The sequence below is a fragment of the Hippopotamus amphibius genome, chromosome X (genome assembly GCF_030028045.1).
Source record: "Hippopotamus amphibius kiboko isolate mHipAmp2 chromosome X, mHipAmp2.hap2, whole genome shotgun sequence".
Taxonomy (NCBI): domain Eukaryota; kingdom Metazoa; phylum Chordata; class Mammalia; order Artiodactyla; family Hippopotamidae; genus Hippopotamus; species Hippopotamus amphibius.
This window is the reverse complement of record NC_080203.1, coordinates 41,300,092-41,324,213: the sequence shown is the minus strand read 5'-3', so window position 1 is coordinate 41,324,213 and position 24,122 is coordinate 41,300,092. Positions and strand designations below refer to the sequence as shown.

General features: G+C 40.9%; 1 protein-coding gene across 4 annotated transcripts in view; it reads left to right on the top strand.

The window, feature by feature from the left end:
- ATG4A (autophagy related 4A cysteine peptidase) overlaps positions 1 to 24,122 on the top strand; it is a 75,267-nt gene that overhangs the window by 30,727 nt on the left and 20,418 nt on the right. Inside the window, exons 1-6 of one of the 4 annotated variants that reach the window (XM_057717760.1) lie at positions 12,722 to 12,917; positions 14,780 to 14,890; positions 17,366 to 17,437; positions 19,519 to 19,617; positions 22,015 to 22,116; positions 22,357 to 22,429. In XM_057717760.1, coding sequence (XP_057573743.1) covers positions 12,734 to 12,917; positions 14,780 to 14,890; positions 17,366 to 17,437; positions 19,519 to 19,617; positions 22,015 to 22,116; positions 22,357 to 22,429 — 641 coding nt within the window. In that variant the 5' untranslated portion in view covers positions 12,722 to 12,733. Of the gene's footprint in view, positions 1 to 12,721; positions 12,918 to 14,779; positions 14,891 to 17,365; positions 17,438 to 19,518; positions 19,618 to 22,014; positions 22,117 to 22,356; positions 22,430 to 24,122 lie in introns of those variants that run through there. The other 3 variants (XM_057717758.1, XM_057717757.1, XM_057717759.1) reach the window with 3 other exon arrangements.

Below are 24,122 nucleotides of genomic sequence, written 5' to 3'. Positions count from 1 at the left end.
CAAAAAATATGCTTCTCATTTTATAGATGGAGAATCTGAGGCACAAAGAAGTGCAGTAAGTTCACATAGCTAGTTAGCGGCAGGATGGGACTAGAACCTACATTTTAGGATTCCTAAGCTAGAGCTATTTCCAAGAGAGGTGAGGAGTGATTCCTCCTTTTCTTCACCATGCCAAAGAAAACCACAACCCACCCCCCAAATTGTTTCTTTTTAACGTTAGAGAAAAACCATTTGATATACTCTTCATTTTGACTAAATATTGTCATGTTGTCTTGCTTCCTGCATGAAGCATGAGTTCTATGTTTGAGTATTGCTGCTTTTTTGGTTTGGATAGTGTCCAAAAATCAAAGATACAATACTACGGAGGCTTATTTTGGACCCACTGCATGACGTTACACTGTCACCAATGTGAAACAGTCTTCCTTAGGAATACAACCACACTTTCTACAAGCAGGTTGATTCTTAAGAACAGTAAAACCCATTGGTGAAGAGTCAAGGTGATTCTCATCTGAGTTTGTGGGATTTGCCTCGTCTTGAATTATAAAGCAACCAAATATTTTTTTTCTCCCTTCCTCCCTCCCTGCATCAAAAATATGCCTTATCAACAAAGATAACCTTTACAAAAGTGGCATCTTTTTATTCTTCTGAAAAATGCATCTCTTCAAAAAGAGCAGAGTTACCTTATCAAAAGCAAAAGGAGGCAGCAATCTAGAGATTCAGTGGTCTCTGTGTTAGGTGGATTCCTGACCCGTTTGTGCATGGTATCCCCTTTCTTCATGGGCATATCCAAATGCACTGCAGTCAGCAGATAGCAGGCAATAATTTGTCCCTAAGTGTAAACAACAAAATATACTTCAAAAGGCAATAAACATTTCAAAAGTACCACTTTAAAGAAAACCAGAAAGAGTCCAACTTTGTATCACATTTGATTCTTACCATCGTTGACAGTAAGATGAGTTGACTGAAAGTTTTAAGAAATGTTATATTTTGTGGGGCCAATTTTCTATGGCCCGATTGATGTTTCTAACTGAAAACCAAAGGGTCTTATCACTTAATAGTGGTCCCCTTGCCAACTGGACTGGTTATCTCTTTGCTGACTTGTCCTGAAATTTGCCAGGTGCAGACTCCTGTGTTCCACCACCACCAATACTAGTCAGTTCAATAGAATCTCATCAAGTCATAAACTCTAGCTGAATGATAACTCTTTGGTTAAGATTTTCTAGTGTGAGTCTAAAAACGACAAGGTTTTCTTAGGGTGTTAGACTTTACACGGGGCTGTAGAGAAATATTCCTGTCTTTTGCATTATTTGACAACCCAGCATCATTAAGGTGTGACTTCCTGAATAAATTCAAGAAAGCTTTGCAGTTTTGAATGTGAAAATCCCCCTTGAAATGCTAAGAATTGTTATCCAGTTCTTTATTCTCCAAATTATTCGTTGTCAGAAAAGCAGGGCACTGGGAAGAAGAGAAATGAAGGTGGGGGCAGGGCCTATGCACAGACGACCAGAGGCTGGGAAGACTGGGACACTAAGTGGACCCAGGAGAAAGGGGATGAAGGTACATTTTAGGCTGAGTTTTATTCTTCTGGATTCCTCCTGACTTCCTAGGCTCTGCTAATCAACCTGCAATCTACCATGCTCCTCTACATGATCCCTATGCAGGTAGATTTTCCTCTTCACCTTTTTTTTTAACCTCTCATTCCTTTGTCAACCAAATCCATAGATTCTGGCTGGATCAAGATTATTATCTCCCTACCCCCCCCACCATGTTTTTCTGCTACCATTTCATCACCCACACCTGAAAACTGCAAGTTATTTTTGACTCTCTCTCTCTCAGTCTTCCTGGACCCATCCCATATGTAGTTGCTGGCCAAATCCTTTTGGTGTTCCCCCATCCAGGAGTTTCTTCCCTTCCCCCATCTCACTTATATCTTATTTCCATTAAGGTTCAGCTCTGATGCCATTTTTTCAAGGTTGTTGAAGGTCCATTCATCCCCAAATTAATCATTTGTTGCCTTCTACATCATCTTCCTTTCTTTTTTTAAATTGAAGTATAGTCGATTCACAATATTAGTTTCAGGTGTACAGCATTGTGATTCAGTATTTTACAGACCATACTTTGTTAAAAGTTATTACAAGACAATAGCTATAATTCCCTGTGTTATACAATATATCCTTGTTGCTTATCATATATATAGTAGTTTTTGTCTCTTAATCCTATAACCCTAATTTCGCCTTCCCCACTTCCTTCTCCCCTTTGGTACCCATTAATTTGTTTTCTATATCTGTAAGTCTCTTTCTGTTTTACATATATATTAGCTTGTATTATTTTTTATATTCCACATATAAGTGATATATAGTATTTGTATTTGTCTGATTTATTTCACTAAGTGTAATATTCTCTAGTTCCATCCATGTTGCTGCAAATGACAGTATTTCATTCTTTTTTATGACTAATATTCCATTGTATATATACACCACATCTTCTTTATCCATTCATCTGTTGATGGGCACTTGGATTGCTTCCGTATCTTAGCTATTGTGAATAGTGTTGCTGTGAACCTTGGGGTGTGTGTATCTTTTTGAATTTGTGTTTTTGTTTTTTCCAGTTATATACCCAGGAGTAGAATTGCTGGATCTTACGGTAGTTTAATTTATTGAGGAACCTCCATACTGTTCTCCATAGTGGCTGCATCAATTTACATTCCCACCAACAGTATACAAGGGTTCCCTTTTCTTCACATCCTCTCCAACATTTGTTATTTGTAGGCTTTTTGATGAAAGCCATTCTGACAGTTGTGAGGTTGTCTCTCTTTGTTGCTTTGATTTTGCATTTCTCTGATAGTGATGTTGAGCATCTTTTCATGTACCTGTTAGTCCTCGGTATGTCTTCTTTGGAAAAATGCCTATTGAGATCTTCTGCTCATTTTTTAATTGGGTCGTCTGTTTCTTTGATATTGAGTTCTATGAGCTGTTTCTACATTTTGGATATTAACCCCTTGTTGGTCATATCATTGACAAATGCTTTCTCCCGTTTGTAGTTTATCTTTTCATTTTGTGGATGATTTACTTTGCTGCACAAAAGTGTTTAAGTTTAATTAGGTTCCGTTTGTTTATTTTTGCTTTTATTTCTTTGCCTTAGGAGACAGACCCATAAAAATATTGCTAAAATATATGTCAAAGAGTGTTCTACCTATGAACTCTTCTAGGAGTTTTATGGTTTCAGGTCTTACATTTAGATCTTTCATCCATTTTGAGTTTATTTTTGTATATGGTGTGAGGAAATGTTCTAATCTCATTGTTTTACATGTAGCTATCCAGTTTTCCCAGCACCACTTATTGAAGAGACTGTCTTTTCTCCGTTGTATATTCTTGCCTCCTTTGTTGTAGGTTAATTGACCATAGGTGCATGGGTTTATTTCTGAACTCTCTATTCTATTCTGTTTATCTATGTGTATGTTTTTGTGCCAGTACCATACTGTTTTGATTACTGTAGCTTTGTAGTATAGTATGAAGTCAGGGAGTATGATACCTCCAGCTTTGTTCATTTTTCTCAAGATTGCTTAGGCAAGTCATGGTCTTTTGTGGTTCCATATGAATTTTATTTGTTCTAGTTCTGTGAAAAAATGTCATGGGTATTTTGATAGGAATTGCATTAAATCTATAGATTGCTTTGGGTATGATGGCCATTTTAACAATATTAATTCTTCCAATCCAAGAGCACAGTGTATCTTTCTGTTTCTTTGTATCATCTTCAGTTTCATTCAGAATGCTTTACAGTTTTCAGAATATATGTCTTTCACCTCCTTGGTTAAGTTTATTTGTAGATATTTTATTCTTTTTGATGCAATTTTAAAGAAAAATTTTTTTTACTTTCTCTTTCTGATAGTTCATTATTTGTGTACAGAAAAGCAACAGATTTCTATGTGTTAATCTTGTATCCTGCAACTTTGCTGAATTCATTTATTAGTTCTAATAGTTTTTGGGTGGAGACTTTAGAGGTTTCTGTATAAAGTAGCATGTCATCTGAAAATAGTGACAGTTTTACTTCTTCCCATACAATTTGGAAACTTTTATTTCTTTTTCTTGTCTGATTGCTGTGGCTAGGACTTCCAATACTATGTTAAATAATGGAGAGAATGGGTATTCTTGTCTTGTTCTTGAATTCAGAGAAAAGGCTTTTAACTTTTTACCATTGCATATGATGTTAGCTGTGCGTTTGCCATAAATGGCCTTTATTGCATTGAGATATGTTCCTGCTATACCTACATTGATGAGAGTTTGTATCATGAATGGATGTTGAACTTTGTCAAGTGCTTTTTCTGCATCTATTGAGATGATCATGTGGTTTTTGTCCTTCCTTTTGTTAATGTGGTGTATCACATTGATTGATTTGCAAATGTTGAACTGTCTTTGTGTCCCTGGAATAAATCCAACTGGATTATGGTATATGATCCTTTTTATATATTGTTGGATTCAGTTTGCTGATAGCTTATTGAAGATTTTTGCATCTACATTCATCAAAGATAGTGGCTTGTAATTTTCTTTTTTTGTAGTGTCTTTTTGTGGTTTTGGTATTGGGGTAATGGTGGCCTCATAGAATGAATTTGGGAGTGTTACATCCTCTTAATTTTTTGGAATAGTTTGAGAAGGAGAGGTATTAGTTTTTCTTTATATGTTTGGTAGAATTTCCCCATGAAGCCATCCAGTCCTAGATTTTTATTTTCTGGGAGGTTTTTTTTTTTTTTTAATTACAAATTCAATTTCACTACTAGGGATAGGTCGATTCAAATTATCTATTTCTTCTTGATTCAGTCTTGGCAGGTTGCATGTTTTTAGAAATTGGTCCATTTCTTCTAGGTTGTCCAATTTGTTGGCATATAACTGTTCGTAGTATTCTCTTATGATTTTTTGTATCTCTGTGGTATGGATATTATTTCTCCTGTTTCATTTTTTATTTTATTTATTTGGGTCCTCTCTCTTTTGTTGGTGAGCCTGGCTAAAGGTTGATCAATTTTGTTTATCTTTTCTTGATTTCGTAGATCTTTTCTATTGTTTTTTTAATCTCCATTTTATTTATTTCCTGTCTTTATTATTTCCTTTATTCTGCTGACTTTGGGCTTTGTTTGTTATTTTTCTAATTCCTTTAAGTGGTATGATACGTTGTTTGAGATTTTTCTTATTTCTTGAGGAAGGCTTGTATTGATATAACATTCCCTCTTCAAACTGCTTCTGCTACATCCCATAGATTTTGGAATGTTGTTTTTCCATTTTCATTTGCCTCCAGGTATTTTCTGATTTCCTCTTTGATGTCTTCATTGACCTGTTGGGGTTTTAGTAGCATGTTGTTTAGTTTCCATGTGTTTGTGATTTTCCCATTTTTCTTCCTGTCATTGATTTCTAGTTTCATACTGTCGTGGTCAGAAGAAATGGCTGATATAATTTCTGTCCTCTAAGTTTTGTTGAGACTTATTTTGAGGCCTAGCATATGATCTATCCTGGAGAACATTCTATGTGCACTTGAAAAGAATGTATATTGCTGTTTTTCATTTTAATGTAGATATCTATTAAGTCCAATGGGACTGTTTTGTCATTTAAGACCCCTGTTGCCTTATTCATTTTCTGCCTGGATGATCTGTCCATTGATGTGAGGTGGTAAAGTCCCCTACTATTATTGTATTATTGTCAATATCTCCTTTTATATCTGTTAGTATTTGCTTTATATATTTAGGTGCTCCTGTATTGGGTACATATATGTTAACAAGTGTAATATCCTCTTCTTATATTTATCCCTTTATTATTATATAATATGCTTCTTTGTCTTTTGTTATAACTTTTATTTTAAAGTCTGTTTTGTCTGATGTGAGTATTGCTACTCTCGCTTTCTTTTGCATGTTTCTGTTTGCATGAAACATCTTTTTCTATCCCCCTCACTTTTATTCTGTGTGTGTCTTTATCCCTGAAGTGAGTCTTTCATAGGCAGCATATGGAAGGGTCTTATTTTTTATCTAATCAGCCACCCTATGTCTTTTGATCAGAGCATGTAGTCCATTGACATTTAAAGTATTTATTGATAAGTATGTACTTATTGCTATTTTATTACTTGTTTTCTAGTTGTTTTTATAGTTCTCTTTTCATTTCTTCTTCTTTTTGTTTCTTTCCTTGTGGTTTGAGGGTTTTCTTTAGCAGTGTGCTTGTGTTCCTTTTTAAGTTTAGTGTATTTATTGTAGGTTTTTGATTTGTGGTTACCATGGGGTTCATATATGTTGACCTATAATTATATCTGCTTGTTTTAAGGTAGTAGTCATTTAAGTTCAAACACATTCTAAAAGATCTACATTTTTTACTTCCCTGCCCTACATTTTGTGATTTTGATGTCATATTTTACATCTTCATTCTTATCCCTTTACTATTTATTGTAGTTATAGTTGCTTTTACAGTTTTTGCCTTTAATCTACATACTGGCTTATTTAAGTGTTTGATCCTCAGTCCTTACTATATATTTGCCTTTCCTAGTGGGATTTTCCCTTTCCTATAGATTTTTACTTCTTTTCCATTTAGAGAAGACCCTTCAGCATTTCTTTTATGGTAGGTTTAGTATTGATGAACTCTTAGTTTTTGCTTATCTGAGAAGTTCTTTATCTCTCCTACTAAATGATCATCTTGGTAGGTAGAGTATCCTAGCTGGCAGGTTTTTCCCTTTCAGCACTTTGAAAGGTTTCTGCAAAGAAATCAGCTGATAGCCTTATGGGGTTCCCTTGCATATGACTCTTTGTTTTTCTCTTGCTGCCTTTAGAATTCTCTCTTTATCTATAACTTTTCCCATTTTAATGCTATGTCTTGGTGTGGGTCTGTTTGGGTTCATCTTGTTTGGGACCCTCTGTGATTCCTGTACCTGGATATCTGTTTCCTTCTTCAGGTTTGGGGAATTTTCTGGCATAATTTCTTCAAGTACATTTTTTGGATCCCCTTTTCTCTCTCTTCTCCTTCTGGAACCCACATAATGCAAATGTTTGGATGCTTAATGTTGTCTCAGAGATCTCTTCAATTGCTTTAATTTTTAAAAAATTTGTTTTTCTTTCTGTTGTTCTGATTGGGTGGTTTCTACTGTTCTGTCTTCTAGATCACTTATGTGTTCCTCTGCATCACTTTGCTATTCATTCCTTCTAGTGTGTTTTTTATTTCAGCTGTTGAATTATTCATTTCTTTTAAAAAATTTTTGGCTGTGTTGGGTCTTTGTTGCTGTGTACGGGCTTTCTCTAGTTGTGGAGAGTGGGGGCTACTCTTTTTGCAGTGTGCAGGCTTCTCAGTGTGGTGGCTTCTCTTGTTGCACAGCATGGGCTCTAGGTGCATGGACTTCAGTAGTTGCAGCATGCGGGCTCAGTAATTGTGGCATGTGGGTCCTAGAGCTTGTGAGCCTCAGTGGTTATGGTGTGTGGGCTCAGTAGTTGTGGCTTGCAGGCTCTAGAGTGCAGGCTTAGTAGTTTTGGCACACAGGCTTAGTTTCTCCACAACATGTGGGATCTTCCCAGACCAGGGATCAAATCCATGTCCCCTGTGTTGGCAGGCGGATTCTTAACCACTGCGTCACCAGGGAAGTCCCTGAATTATTCATTTCTGTTTGGGTGTTTTTTATATTTTCTAGTTCCTTGTTGAAATATTCACTGTTTAGATCGTTTCTTTTCCCTAATTCAGTTAACGTTTTTATTACCAATGTTTTGAATTCTTTATCTGGTAAATTGTTTATTTTTGTTTCATTATTTATTTTTCAGGAGTTTTCTCTTGCTCTTTCAATTGAGAGTAGTTTTTCTGCTGTTTCATTTTGCTTAACTTTCTTGCCTCTATGAATTTAGGTGAAACAGTTATCTGTTGTGGTCTTGAAGGTGTATTTTTCTTTGGGACCGTCTCTATACAGACTGTGTTGTGCCTGATGTCTTTCATGGGAGAACTGGATTTGATGTGAATGCAAGTCCCATCTTTCCTCAGGGTGTGCTGGCAGCTATCACCTTGGTAGCTGGTGTGGCTAGGGATGTAAGAGCTAGAGCTAGAGGTGGGTGTGAGGTGGGACTTCCTCTCTGCCTAGTGGCGGTCACCACCCTCTCAGGGGTGGGACCTGAGCTGGCTCTGTTCCCTTTAAGTGTGTGTTTTTCCCTCTCCTCACACCAGGACCTTTGCCCCAGAGGAGAGGAGTGCTGAAGCAAGTGGGGCCCCTGTGCTAACAGAGGTCCAGTGCACTGCCTGTATAGGTGTCCGTGGCTCTGCACAGACATGGCCTCAGGTGCAGATCCCCTTTGATCCCTCGCAGCCTCCGCCACCCCCGCCCTGTTATGGAACCGCCCTAAAGGAAAGACGGTATCTGTGTGGACTCTGCATATATTGGGAGGTTGGCTGTGGTGGAGTGGCTGCTGTCAGAGATCAGAGGTGCTTCTGAGGCAGTGCTTGAGTAAAAGCTAAGAATAGCTCCACTCTGGGACTGGGTCACCTCTGTGTCCCATGTTCGAGTCTTTTTCCTTTCGTGGTCGCCCCAGATCCAGTTCAGTGCTGTGGTATGGGTTGAGTGGGGCAGGGATATATACTGGGCTTGGGCTCGCGGGCATGGCGAGGTGGTCACAGGAAACCCAGCAGCCGCTAGGGCAGACCTCTTTCTGCCCTGCCTCAGGGGCAGTTCCCCTTTGTCTCTCACAGCTGATCACTGTCCCCAGCCTCAGCTACTCCTGCCCTGTTGTGGAATTGCTCTGCAAGGCAGGTAGAGCCCTTGTGGTCACTGTATGTATATCGGGGTTCGGGGCAGGGGGCAGGCGGTAGTGAGCTATGGTGGGGTGGCTGCCATCAAAGATCTGGGCAGCTTCTGGGGCACTGCTTGAGTAAGTGTCAACAATGGCCACTGCTGTCCCACTCAGGATCCACCCTGGGACTCGGTCACCTCTGCATCTCACGGTCAAGTCTTTTCCCTGGTTGTGGTACCCCAGATCCAGTTGCGGTGCTGTGGCATGGAATGAACAGGATGGGAGTGTTGCTTGGTTCTTTGGGCTGGAGTGCATGGCTCCCTGGTCATGGGAAACCCAGCGACCTCAGGGCAGATCTCTCTTTGCCCTTCTTCAGGGATACCCAGTGCACATGCACTCCTCACGAGTGGAGTCCAGTCTTGTTTGTCCAGCTGTCCTCCGACCAGCCAAGGGGGCTTGTCTCCTCCACATAGAACCCCAGGTCTGGGACACCCAGTCTGTGACTCAACCTGATCGCTCCCTCGGGCAGGTGTCCACCCATGTGACCTCCCTGTTCCTCTCATTCCCCTCCCAGGTGCACAAGTCTCCACCTGATCACTTTTCTTCCCTTCCTATCAGATTATGTGTGGATCGTTCTTGCAACTTTGGTTGTACATGAGTGCTTCTGCCAGTTTCCAGTTAGTTTTAGTGAGAATTGTTCCACATGTAGATGTAATTTTGATGCGTTTGTTTGGGGAGGTGAGCTCCACGTCTTCTTACTCCACCATCTTGATCTCTTCTCTCTCACTTTCCTTTCTTATAGTACTTATTGTTGTTAGTTGTTTCCAGACATGTCCTCTCTACTAGATTAAAAGCTTTTGGAGGATGAGGCTATATCTTGGTGATGTCTTATCCTCTGTGCTTAGCACATAGTAGGTACTCTGTAAAAATTTATGGAATGAGTATATTAATTATATTCAGCCCTTACCACACCTGTCTCCTCTGAACATTTTCTTATGTTTTTGAAGCTGTGACCTGACAGTATGTTAAATGTGTGTGTATTAAACTAGGGGATATAACAAAAAGGAAACAGAGTGACAGATACAGAGAACAAGCGAGTGGTTACTAGTAGGGAGAGGGATGGGGGGAAGGACAAGATAAGGATTAAGAGGCACAAACTACTATGTATAAAATAAATAAGCTGTAAGTACATATAGTACCAAACAGGGAACATAGCCAACATTATATAATAATTATAAATGGAATATAACGTTTACAAATTGTGAATCACTGGGTTGTACACCTGAAACTTACATAATATTGTACATCAACTATACCTCAATTTTTAAAAAATTCAAAGAAAGGTGTGTGTATTGCTGAGAAGGCAGTTTTGGAAGCAGCAGTATCCTTTTAGAACAGGGTGATCTACAAGGAAGATATGCTGTGGTGTCTCAGGCTTTTCCTGGTCCTGAGAGTCTATGACCTTTTGATTTCATTTTAGAGTATGTTGTTTGTGGGGCACAAACCCCACAGAAACTAGGAGCCTTGATGTACAAGTTTTGGTAAGTCCTATCAGAAAAATCTGTTGTTTAAAGTGATTTTTTTTTTCATTTACTTGCAGTTTTACAAAATAATCCTTAGAAATGTTGTCAATCACTGGAAAGCAAGTTATTAAAGGAAGTCATTAGCAAAAATGGCAGAGTGAGGACTTCTGAAAATTCTACCTGTAATAGAAATGGCAAGAATTGACCAAAATGATCAGAATCAACTTTTGCAGCACTCTGGAAATGAACCAAAGGCTTGCACCAGTCTGGGGAGTATTTATTCATGAAAAATGGCTGCATTTTGGTAAAAATAGTGAGCTTTGTGGCATTTGCACTTACACTATGCCCGTCCTTTGCTCTACAGCTTTGTAGCAGCCTTGAGAATCCACAGCCTGCAACCGTAGGGAAAGCCAGCAACCTGGTAGCCCCTGGAGGGGGCAGAACAGGGTTGGAGCTCCTGTAAAGCCTCATTTCTAGAGAATTGTCATTATTTGATCTGTCTGGCAATTCCCTGGAAGACCGCACGTACAAGGCTTGTATTTATTTGTCCTGACTTGGAGGTGCAGAAAGCCTTCCCCCCAGGGCTTTTTTGGAAAATTATCAGAGGCAATTGATTAACTTCACAGCTGTTTGAGGAGTAGATAACCAAGAAGTTTAAAAGGTAAAGCTGAGGAATAATATATCCATTGGGGCTTTGAAAAGTTCAGGCATATTCCTGGGAATCTAGAGGACCACATGCACACTCAGGGCTATGTGCATTCCCAAGGCTGTGCGCACGCTCAGGAAAGACCTGGGGAGGCCCTCAGCTCTCACTCTGGCTGACCTTGAGCTCTGTATAAGCAGAAAGGGAAGACTAAGGCAGAGTTAATCAGCTGCCTGGCTGACTGCTGAAGGCATGCCCCAACGTGTACACAGAGCCCCTTGACCAAGACTGGAAGACTTTTTGGTTCCAGGAGTTTATGGAAATCTTTTTTTTTTTTTTCAATTATTAGTTGACTACTAAGCTAACCCAGCAAAGACTTCAGTACAGTGATTATTAAAGTAGAATGGAACAGAGTGAAGCCTGTTGTCCATCAGACCTTGTAGAAACTAATTCTTGGTCCACCAAGCTGCAATATTTGTAGCTTTGCCTGTATAGTCCCTATGTCTTTAAGCAGCCCGAAAGGGTAAGGAACTCATATGGGGCTGATGTCTTGTTTGTTAATTTTAAGGCAAGCCAAAAGTAGTTTATGAAATTTTTTTTCAAAAGGATTGCCGTTAGTGAGAAGTGATTTGTTTGGAAATGCCATTTCACTTCTGCAACTCAGCCACATCCCAGTTGGCTTCTTCATCTGAGTTCTTGTGGAAGACCAATTCCTCTTTCCTCCCAGACTCCCTTTTATATACTCTCCCCATGTTACTGCTCTTTGCTTCTGTTAATCTCATCTGCTATTCTGGCTTCATTTGTTTCATCCATGTAGCTTTCAACTCAGGCTGGCTGTGGCCTGACACACTGCATTCTGGGAGTCTATTTTCTAAGAGGAGAGTCAGGAAGAATAGAGACTGTAATGCCCTTTTTGCTGGCCTTGGGGGCAGGGGGTGGAAGAGCAAGAGGAAAATTCCTTGGCTACCATTTTGGTCAGTGCCATCTCAGAGGAAGCAGTGCAGTTCTCACAGGCTTTAAGGGGCTGTACTAATTTGACCAGATAGCTGGGCAATGACTCACTGAGACAGGGTTGGCGATAGAGAAATGTTTTTTTTTTTCCCAGCCAGTACTAAAAAAAGACCCAAGGCTTATATGCATACATGCTGTACATTCATCCAATGCCACCCTTCCTCATCCCTACCAGGGGGATGCCAGAGAGGTTGCCCCTTTACCACACTCCTCTCAAGCTACTTATTTTCTGACTTTTTTTTCTTTTTTCTATGCTACACTGGATGTTCATTTTAAGCTGATTTCTCTTGCCTGTGAGGGGCGGAGAGTAGGGTGGGAAGGTACACAGTGTGATTTACGCCACCTCAGTCCACCACCTCCTAGGGATGGCCTGACCTGGATGATCATTTTTAGCCTGCTATTTCCTGGGCATGGGCCAGCGGCTGAGGCCAGTGTCAGAAAGGCTAAGATGGCACAAGCTCCCTGGCAGATTTGGCAGTGATGAGTTTTCACTGGGGAATGAAATGGCTGTCTCATTTCTAACTTCTTCAGGTTTGAAGTACTGCCAAGCCTGTAATCCTAATGAGTAAAACATCTTGAGGAGAAAGGCTAGCTAAATCCCTGAAAGATTGGACTTCTGTTATGTGTTTCAAGAAAGGCAGTATTCCTGGGTAGTTGTATTTCTAAAATTTTAATTTCAAACACATTATAACTTCAATTTGTACAAATTTACAAAGTATAACTTCAGCCTCCAACCAAGTAACCTGTTTTTATGATCAGATCAGATTCATTTATACTTAAGAACATTTATTTCTATGAAAACAGCATGCTCGTGTCTTAGAAAACAAAGCCATGATGGCCAACACACACATGAAAAGATGCTCAACATCACTAATCATCAGAGAAATGGAAGTCAAAGCCACAATGAGGTATCACCTCACACCAATCAGAATGGCCATCATCACAAAATCTGGAAACCACAAATGTTGGAGAGGGTGTGGAGAAAAGGGAACTCTCCTGCACTGTTGGTGGGACTGTAAGTTGGTACAGCCACTATGGAAAACAATTTGGAGGTTCCTTAAAAAACTACAAATAGAACTCCCATATGATCCAGTAATCCCACTACTGGGCATATACCCAAAGAAAACCATAATCCCAAAAGAAACTTGTACCATAATGTTTATTGCAGCACTATTTACAATAGCCAGGACATGAAAGCAACCTAAATGCCCATCAACAAATGAATGGATAAAGAAGATGTGGCATATATATACAATGGAATATTACTCAGCTATAAAAAGGGATGAGATGGAGCTATATGTAATGAGGTGGATAGAACTACAATCTGTCATACAGAGTGAAGTAAGTCAGAAAGAGAAGGACAAATATTGTATGCTAACTCACATATACGGAATCTAAAAATGGTACTGATGAACTCAGTGACAAGAACAAGGATGCAGATACAGAGAGTGGACTGGAGAACTCGAGGTATGGGAGGGAGCGGGGGGTGAAGGGGAAACTGAGACGAAGCGAGAGAGTAGCACAGACATATATATATACTACCAACTGTAAAATAGTCAGTGGGAAGTTGTATAATAAAGGGAGTCCAACTCGAGGATGGAAGATGCCTTAGAGGACTGGGGTGGGGAGGGTGGGGGGGACTCGGGGGGGGGAGTCAAGGAAGGGAGGGAATACGGGGATATGTGTATAAAAACAGATGATTGAACCTGGTGTACCCCCCCAAAAAAAAAAAAAAAAAAGAAAGCCAAAAGAAAGCAATTTGTCCTTTCAAGTGAGCTAAACACATCCCACAATGCCATTTTTTATAGGAAATTATTCCCTTGGCGCTCTTAAGGACTCGTCTGGGAGAGTCCCTGTAAGAACTTGTAGCTGCACAAAGTGGCCCCTACTCTCTCTGAGCTCCCCTCTCCATAGGGGCTGGGGGCCTCCAAGAGCTGAGAAGAGAAGGTGTGTGTTGGGTTGTCTCAGCTTTGAACTTGAAATATGATTTGTCATAGAAATAGTACCATAAGCTATGAAATACACTAGCAATTTGATTTTTCTGGTTACAGGTTAAGATAGATTTTTCTGGGCTGGCTTGGAAGCTTATTTACTACCTACAATATTCTTTCTCTCAGAAAATTACTTAAAGGGAACTTTTGTGATAAGACCCCTTTGTAAGTCAGTCTTGACTCTTTTAGCAGACCCTTTCTCCGCAGGTGGTACAGAAGTGAATTTTAACACATCTTGTAAGTTCTGAGAGTGTGGCCGTAAGTTCTGAGAGTGTGGCCTGTGAACTTATGAGATTTAATTGTATTTTGTTCAGTTGCTTTCCCTTGAGGGAGAGTCATTTGTGAATCCTAAGAACAAGTTATATTTAGCAGCAGCTTTAAGATTCTTCTTTGCAGAAGTTATAAGTGAATAAAATGGTAAAAGAAAGTACTGTTAAAACATCTGGTCTTCCAGCTAAAATATTATGTTTTCACAGTTGTATAGTCTTTCAGGCTTATCATAGCCCCCTTCTAAGCCACTGGCTGTTAGAAACCTCACAAGATTCCCTGTGATGTGGACAGGGGTTAGGTATGCAGGTATTATTGTGTCACCTGGCTACAGTCACACTAGGAGGAGCTAGAAAGTGGCTGTTTACAAATGAAAGCCCCATTGAAAAAAAAAGGTTTGACATAACTGTGACCAAAAAATAGGTGGTCAAGCGGAAATCCCTCTACTAAAGGATTTTCAGGCCTATGTGAGTGTCTTTGTTCATCAAGGGAAAGGATTTGCTCCCATTAGATGCTAGCCGGGGACCTTCTGCCTTCAGCACAAAGGTGACAATCAGTAAACCACAGAAGCAAGCCCCCTCTATTAAATTTTGCCTAAGTTTCTTTCTTTTTCTTTCAGTTTTATCCAAGTATGAAAACCAGATTACTATTTTCGCTGACTACCTAGAAGAATTTCCAGATACAGATGAGCTGGTATGGATCTTGGGGAAACAGCATCGTCTTAAAACGGGTAAGATTTGGTAGCATTGGTCTGTGAGAACCCAGATGACGTGGGTACCTGAGGTTACGGTCCTATCCTGTTTTCCTCCTTGGGTTGATAGGGTCAGTGCTACTTCTAGGCGGATTTACCTTACAGCCAGAGGAGTTTAAGCCTCGGGCCCCTTGCTTGCACGCAAGGTCCCTTCTAAGGCCCTGAGAGGCCCTAGCCGTGTGTTCACATGGTCATAGGTATTTGTACAAACTGAAAAAGTCATGTATTTTTATTATTTTCCTTAAAGGAGAACCCCCCAAATTCTATAAGCCTCGGGTTTCAAAATACATGGACCGGCTCCTGGTATCACTAACCAGTATCTAGTCTTTGATGACTGGGCTACATACTTCTCAGTCTTCTCATGTCCTTTTCTATCTAGATGAAAAACACTGCCGCCCAAGGGACTTCTAAACAGCTCATGGCTGTCAGAGACAATATCAGACACTGAGAAGTCTTGTAGTTTTAGAGCTTTTGCTGACTGCGGCACTGTCTTAGTTTATTCTAATTTTGTATAGAACTTTTAGCCACTGCAGCTAGATGGAAAGGAGACTTGGATTTTTCTTCCTTACCCTTACATTCCTATAGATTGGGAAAGACCTTTTAACCTGAAACTGCTAACAACCCAGCACACAGATAAAGCCTGAACTCGGAGAAGGCAGCTCTGATTTTTGTATCTGAGGAGAGATCCTCTTTGGAAGCCCTAGTGTGGAGGGAGGGACAGGAAGAAGCTGATCAAAAGGCAGGAGAGGGTTACTTCCCTGGTGGTCCAGTGGTTAAGACTCCATGCTTGCAATGCAGGGGGTGCAGATTTGATCCCTGGTTGGGGAACTAGGATCCCACATGCTGTGCGGCATGGCCAAAAAAATTGGAAAAAAAAAAAAGGCAGGAGAGGAAGTTAGCATCTTCTAACCCCATCTGAGTCTGGCTTCATCCTTTTGATTGGAGAATCATGAATAATAGAGAGCACCTAGTGCTAGCAATTGGGAAACCTTTTGTATTCAGGCTCTTCTACCTGGGATGTCACTTTCCTTTTCTGAATCTTAACTCCTTTCACCAGTAATTAACAGGAGGGGACTGGAGATGATCTCTTCTGCATTCCATGGCAACAGGGATCCCCAAGTTGCCAAATATGTCCATTTTCAAATATTAAGTTGGAAAAGGCATTTCGAGGTGAAATTATTATTAAAATGTCTATACAACTTTCCCCCAGCCTTTCTATCATGTAGGCAAGCTGGAAGATGTAGAGAATATCAGAGGAAGGAGTGAGTGGTATGAGCATTTGAGAGGAGGGACTATACTATAACAGCTAACATTTATCCCAGGCTTACTGCATACTGTACCACGTAAGCTACTACTTTCCATGTAGTATTATCTTGTTGAATACTCACAGTTCTATGAAGTAGGTACAATTATTCTCCCCATTTTACAGATGAGGAAACTGAAGCTTAGAGAGGCTAAGTGACAAGCCCACACAGTTGGTAAGCAGCAGAGTCAGAGTTCAAACCCAGGCAGAAGATGATTCCAGAAGTCTTACTCTTAACCGTTTTATGTCTGCTTCCCATAATGTGCTAGGCACCGGAGACTTGAAGGTGAAGGAAAATCCAGACGGCTCAACTTTCTGATTTGTTCAAAGGAAAGGCAGGAGAAAAAATAGAGACTGTTGGCTAAAGTTGAATTTCCTTTTCTTCTTTTAAAGCGCAATGGCTCTAAGTTCTCCACAGAATACAAATATAGATGCATTGCTGAGAAGGGGGAGAGAGAAGACTAAGAAAGACAGGACCACGTCTAAGTACAGATGACTTGTGGAAGCCATATTTGTGGTCATCGAAGTAAATTTATGCCATAAAACATAAGAAAGCATGCTTTGAAAAAATACACAAAAGCATTTGTGATGTTATATATCAATTTAGATTACAAATGCCAGTTGCACTAGGTAGTATTGATAAATTGCTTACACACTTAATTTGCTTAGCAGGGACATCTTTTTAGTTAAACATTTGTGTGTGCGTGCACACACACACACAACCCATCCCTAGTTTTAGATAACAGGCAGTGGGTGCTGATAAGAGATCCAGCTAACCATCATCATTCAGGCAGGGGCTGATTGCCTTGTTAGTGGGTTGTCCAGGATCCTTGCTTTTCCTAGTCCTTGGCTTTCAGCCATGTGACCCCAGTGTTAAGTACCTGGTGGGGCTTTGGAGCTCAGTGAGAAGGAGACAGGAACCACTCAGCATCACTGTACCAGCCAGTAGCTCTGGTCAAAACATAGGTGGGAGGAAATGCTGAACTTATGTGGCTAAAATGAGATTAGGTTTCCTATGAATTTCCCTTCGTGTCATAACGATGGAATTTACTGGTTATTTGAAATTGAGTTTGCTGCTGGCTCAGAAATCAAAGACAGATATCTTTAGATGGGATACGGTGATTTAATTTTGATTTCACGTTTAATTACAGAAAAATCTAAGCTGTTGTCTGATATAAGTGCTCGTCTATGGTTTACATACAGAAGGAAATTTTCACCAATTGGTAGGTATATCATTTGTTATACTGTGCTTTCTTCCTTGTAGATAGCTTTCCTGAGGTTATCAGTGACATCATGGAAACCTCAGAACTAACAGCTCACTATGGCGAAGAATTTAATTTGGTGGAGTAGTTAAGTCTTATGCTTCATCCCGAAGTTTCATTGCAAATGTGCCTCATCGTGCATGGTTCCATGGTGTTAATGTGTAATGCCAGTATACTTTTGAGCCCATCTCCAAGTGTTCAGTTCCCTAGAAGTGTTACTTGTTTTAATTCCAAGAGCAAGGAGAAAGTCAAGCTTTTCAAGTTGAACAATATCTATTAAATTACAATCCACTACTTTGTGGAGCTATTTGATTATTAAAGATGACTGTACCTGAAAGGAAAGAGAATAATTCCTTTGGTGTTTGTTTCCTATGAGATGAAAACATCTTGCCACTGGGAGATGAATTATAATGGATTTGCTTGGAACTAATTCTAGGCAGTTAAGAGTACCAGCTGCTGTCTAGAAAAAAGCACAGTTCAATGAGCGAAGTGAATAGGATCCCTCCAGAGAAAATTTGTAAAATGTTTGCAAATAGGGTGACCTCTTTGTAGTCTTGTGGTCCTGTAGGAAAGGATCAGCAAACTCAAATGGTAGAAGCTATTCTCCTAGGAGGAAACCTGTTTGGCTGATTTTGGTTCAGGACTGGACCTAGTAACTGGAGTGAAATCAACCTTTCTGATAAGTGTGAAAAATGAAGTTCACACAGACATTTTTTTTGCTCTCCACAGGAAGTACCTGAGCAAAATACACAAAAGAACAATCTTTAGTACCCAGTGATTCTAAACTGTTAACTTTTTCTGGGTGAAGAGATCTTTGCAAGATTTGAAAACATTTGCAATTCAACCCTGACAATGTTTTGGAAGAGAGGACCTCTTCTTTATGTGGGCTTCATTGTATCTTTTCCATACAAATTTGGCCTGTAATCCCACAATTAGCAAGAGCCAAAGGACTCCCCTTCCAGTTCACAAGTTGGCTCAACCCTCCTCATCTTGCTCCTTCAGTCCCTACAACAAAAGGAAAGGAGTGGCCACCTTGACCCACTTGTCTTACATGGTTGATGTACAGCTAGTCTTGTGAGACCATGCTTATAGTATACTGTTCCACTTCCATGTTGGGAAGGGAAGCAATGGAAGCAGAATGTCTCCTCTGCCATCCAAGTTATATTTCATTGGTGCCTTGAGAAAGGATATTGAGCTCACCCTGGCCACGTATGTGGGATTTTTGTTACATCAAGTGTTCTTAAATGGAACCCGTTGTCTTATTAATTGGTTTTGTGCCTTTTAAAATGTAGTACATTCCTATTTTACTAATGGTATTTTCAATTATGACTATACATGTAACACCAAATATTTACTTGATCCTGAGTGGGTTGTAGAACACTTTTATAGATACTCTCTCTTTTAATTCTTGCAATATCCACTGATAGTAGGTAAGGTATGTGCTGTTATCCCCAGTCTATAGATGAGACCTGGATTAGGTAACTGGAGACTGGTCTTCTGATGCCTAATCTAGGACTCTTTCCTCTATTTTACATCCTCCTCCTTACTGTTCAGACCTTCATAGTGTATATTTAGAACAGTCAAGAGCCTTCCAGATTTCCTTGACCATTTTGATGATCAACTTTGGTAGCGTTTATTCCTTAACTAAGGTAAGATTACCCCTCCCGAGAAGTGAGTTGTGAAAAACCAGGGTCGGTCAGGCAGATGATGACTTGGCGTGGACTAAGTGTTAGTAGTCATACATGGTAGTCATATACCAAAATTGCATGCATCACTGGATGTCTGTGAGCAGAAAACATAAGGGGCAGGTATTGTTCATTTGTTTGTTTTGCCTTTGGCCACAGAACCTGTTTTGGTTAACCCAGCACGATCTTTACAAGTTCCACCCTGTAACAAACCCTGTTTGATGTCTGGCTATATCTCTTGCCTCTTTATTCTGAGTATGTGTGCCTGTCTGTCTTGTATGATTCCCAAATATGCTGATGTTTCAGGAAAGGGCAATATACGGAACTCATATTCATTCCCATCCGTTTTGCCAACAGGGGGAACGGGCCCTTCATCAGACGCTGGCTGGGGATGTATGCTACGTTGTGGACAGATGATGCTGGCTCAAGCCCTTATCTGCAGACACTTGGGAAGGGGTGAGTTAAATTTGTTCTGCCTTGGGGACCTCTGCAGTTGCACCTACCGCTGGTGGTTTAGCACTGGTGCTGAGGGAACAGAGCTGCAGGTCCTGAAGTGCAAGTCCAAGTGGTGGGGCTGACAAGTTGAAAAAAACCTCTCGTGAGAAGGAAACAGCCGGCATTTCCTTGCGACTCACCAAGCCAGAGAATTATTTTCCTGGGACAGGACTGAACATTGAGGCAGGTGTATCATTTAGTTTCCATCTTTGCTATTGTTTGCATGAGTCCTTAAACAGGTCAGATAACAAAGGGAGCAGGAAGAAGGGTGTGGTGGTAAGTCTGTTTTTTGACTTCATTTAAAATATCTGCCTGGTGAAGGATGTCCGTGACCTAAAGGAAGTGCCTAATGAGGGAGCCAGAGCTATTTTGGTTTGGGTTCACTGACGATGTCCATTTGATGATGAAGGAATCCTTAAATTAGCTTCCTCAGGAGGCTGCTTTATTAAGAACCTTCCAGTAATCATTGTTGGAACTCTTGAGTCTTGCTTTCTTAAGATGTGCGTGCTTCCCTGTGGTCAGCTTCTGTAGGCTGACCTTGGTTAGATGCCAGTTCAGGCACTTGGGTGAAAGTCTGGTTTGCCTTGGGGATAAAGGAGTGAAAGGACATCTGGGATGAGATTGGGCTGCTGAACTCATCCGCTGTTGCTCCTTGAGATTCAGAGGCACAAAAAACGGCACTCCCTTTCCCTGACTGCATAACCTCACACATCCTCCTGTGATTCACAGAGAAGATCGGGGAAGGGGCTGGGGAGGGTTTAGGGCATCATGCCTTCTTTTCAGGGTTTAGGATGTCCTGTGCCTGTGTCCCCTGGGTAGTATCATAATTTATGTTTTACAGATGAGGAAACTGAGGTTCAGGAAATAAGGCGACTTGCCCCAGGGCCAACAGCAAGAAGGCATCGATTTGGGAATAGAATGCAGGTCTTCTGACTCCTTGTCCAGTGATTTCTCTATTGTACACATACTTCTTGGAGCAGATCGTTCTTACTGTTTAACTTTCTCATTTATGAAACACTTCGAGATGATTCTTCTGGAAATAAATTTTGTGGAAAGCAAACTGGGGAAAAAAAATCCCCATAGTCAGCAATCTCAATATAAAAGTCTTAATATAAAACTTGCTTTTAATATAAAAGCAAGTAGCAGGAAGAATGTGGACATAGATCTGGTAGCTAAGATGAATGAGAAGATGTACTTTTATAAAGCATTTTGCAGTGTTTCCTATTTGGTTATCTTGCAGTTGAGGTGGAGTGTTCAGTTCTCACTGTCATCAGTGAATATTTAGTGGTACTTAGCCAGCTCATCAGGATGTTCCCCAGACTTGCGCAGTTCAGTAACTGATGAAAAACAGCTGGATGCCGTTCACCCTCTGAAGACCGCTGGATATGAAGTTTAAAACTTTGGTTTCAGAAATACTAGAAGCAAAGAGAACTAAAGACTCTGGAGATAATGACCTTTCGCTTCAAGAAGATTTCAGCTGTGGATTCAAATGCTCTCTAAAACCTCAGGAGAGAAATTTCTGTCTTGGGAGGAAACTAAGTCTCAGAAATCTGTCCCATTAGACAGAGTTCCTAGAGCTGAGGGAATGGGAACAGTGCATCCTGTCCACAGCAGTGATAATGAAAGTTTTCACAGTTGTCCTCAGTAAGCCATAAGCAGCCCCTATAGGATTTGGGGGGCTGCGCCTGAGGCACCGATGGGATCCCTCCAGATGTAATTATCTTAGTTTTGGTCATAAGGAAACCTTGAACACCTGATAGCAAAGGTATTTGTTTTTCCAAAGCTCAGTGTGACCTTTTCAAAGGGTTATGTAGAAATGGCAGCATGCATTTTTTAAAACAAGCTTCCTTAGTTGCAAATTGTGTATATTCCCCCGGGAACAGGTGTGCGCCGGAATAGCGCTTCCCCCCATGAGACTCTGTTGACAATGCTGCCAAAATATACAGACCAAAGCCGTTGCTGTCTGTGTGGATATGAGACATTACAGCATCTGGGTGAGACACGGATATACTGCCAGGTTTTGTGGTGATCTCCTGTTCACTGATTAGCTGACCAGAAAGCCTTGTGACACTGTTTTCATGTAATATTTCTCTAACTCCAGCTTGTGGGGTAATAAGTCAATTCCTTGGCCAACTTCTTGTTTTGCTTTTACTTTATACCCACCGAGTCTTTGAAAGAAATCAGTTTCCAGATGTCTTGGTCATCAGTATTAAAGATATTTAGGAATGTTCTGACCTGATCGCTCCCACCTTCTAGATGCAACTCCTTTGTTTTCCTTCTAACTTGGTAGTCACAGTAAGAGTGCAGAGATAATAAACAGTTATAAAAATGATTTTAACTCATTTTTTCCCTAAAAAGACTGGAACTGGGAGAAACAGAAAGAACAACCCGAAGAATACCAGCGAATCCTACAGTGCTTCCTAGATAGAAAAGACTGTTGCTACTCTATCCATCAAATGGGTAAGGTCACACGAGTAGTTTAAAGGCTGTCTCTCTGTTCTGTATTCCAATCAAGAGGAAAGGAACACTGTATGTGAAATTCAGCTTGCATTGCCTGTACTTGCTTTTCTTGTCCCCTGCTTTGTATGTGGCTCTACTAAGTCCTCCATCTACTTAATTGTTCATTCAAAAAATTAGGAGTTTGTGATTTGTTGGGAGACCTTTTGCTAATGTGTTTATTATTTTTCCACATAAAAACAGCACAGATGGGTGTAGGAGAAGGGAAATCAATTGGCGAATGGTTTGGACCAAATACAGTTGCGCAGGTGTTAAAGTAAGTAAAAGAGTCTGCCATGCACCTTATTCTGCTGTCTCCTATACCTCCCTGCACCAACTCAACATCCCATCAACCCAGCTGTTCTTGGCATCCCACTAATCCACCAGACACCTGTACCGTGTTGCTCAGATCGTTCTTTGAAATGTGTCATGTGTGTGGACAACTGTCTTGGTATATCAGAGTTGTAGTCATTGGTACCAGTCTATGTGCAGGCCCCTCGGGACTCATTCCATACCCCACCTGTAGGTTGGTGCTCACATGCCCAGCCATCAGCCTGGGGGTCACTTTGAAGCCAAAGGGTTTGTACTAAGGGGGGGAAGCCTGCGCCAGCCTAGGCAAGACACAGACTCCCACCCTGTATGGTATTAAAAAAAAAAACTTCATTGATTCATTCAGCATTTACTGGGCGCCTCTGCTGCACTAAGTACTGAGAGCACAGAAATAAAGTAGGTGTAGTTCTTGCTTCAAGGAACTCACCACCTATTGCAGGAGACAAATCCCAAGGGAGTCTTGGAATCAGTTTGTCATCCCTTAGCCGACTTGAGGTACCCCAGCATGGTACTTTTGCAGTTTTCCTGTTAAGTCCCAGAACTCACCTCCCACAACAAGAAGCAACATGGAGAGGTCAGGACCAGTGCTTTGGAAATGAACGGGGAGAGTGGCATCAGCATCTACACCTGCAGGCCACCTCACCTTATTGTCACTCTCCTTCCTGGCAACCTGTCACCAAAGGGAAACTCCGTGAGGGCAGAGATTGTATTTGCCTCGTTCACTCGTGTAATATTAGCACACGAAACTGCCTGGCACATGTAAGTGCTCAATCAATACTTGACGAATGAATGAATGGAAATGGCAGCCAGAATCTGGGGCTGGATTTAGGCATCAGAAAATTGAAACCATCTAGCTTCCTTTGGTAACTACTTCAATTCCTGGGCTCTCTGGAGCGTGACGATGGGACCTGCTCCATGCACAATACAGATGGGGCACTGTTTTAATTATGAGCCAACCTGCAGTGAACCGGGATGCTTTGTAAGTGTGCTTGTGAGGGGAGTAACCTGGACTTCCTGGGGACCCAGGTGAACCCTGTATCTTGGCATTACTCTTCGCTAAGAGCGCAGCCTCTCTGAGACCACTGTCTGACCTTAGTCCGTAGTGTTTTGGGGGGCGTTGTTGATCTGCTGAGTGAGGATCTGGCGGTATTTCAGGAACCACTGTAGGAACTCAGGGTAGAAAGTGTAGAGGATTAGAATGGCTGTGCTGAGCCCAAAACCTAGCTTGATATGGTTGGTTCATAAATGACGTCCCTCAGAATTTGCTTCTTTCTTCTAAATGTTGAGCTTCCCAACAACAAGCAAAGGGAAACATACATTTTTAAAGAATTTCGGTGGGTTCTGACTCATCGTGGCTGTTACTGTCATTAACAACAGTAGGTGGTGCTGCTGCTGATGTCATTATTATTTGGGGGAAAAGATAATATGTTTAAACAAAGGAAATTACAATGTAATGGTAATTAACCTCCTCTTGGGAGCTACTTTGGTTTGGGAGAGAATGTGTTTTTTGTTTTGTTTTGTTGGCCACTGAGACTGGGCTTTACCCCCAGAATCCCACAGTAGCCAGGGTAAACGTGTCTTCTTCAAACTGGCAAGAGGAGGAGAAAATAAGGGAGAAATAGGCAAGGTACTTTACTCAG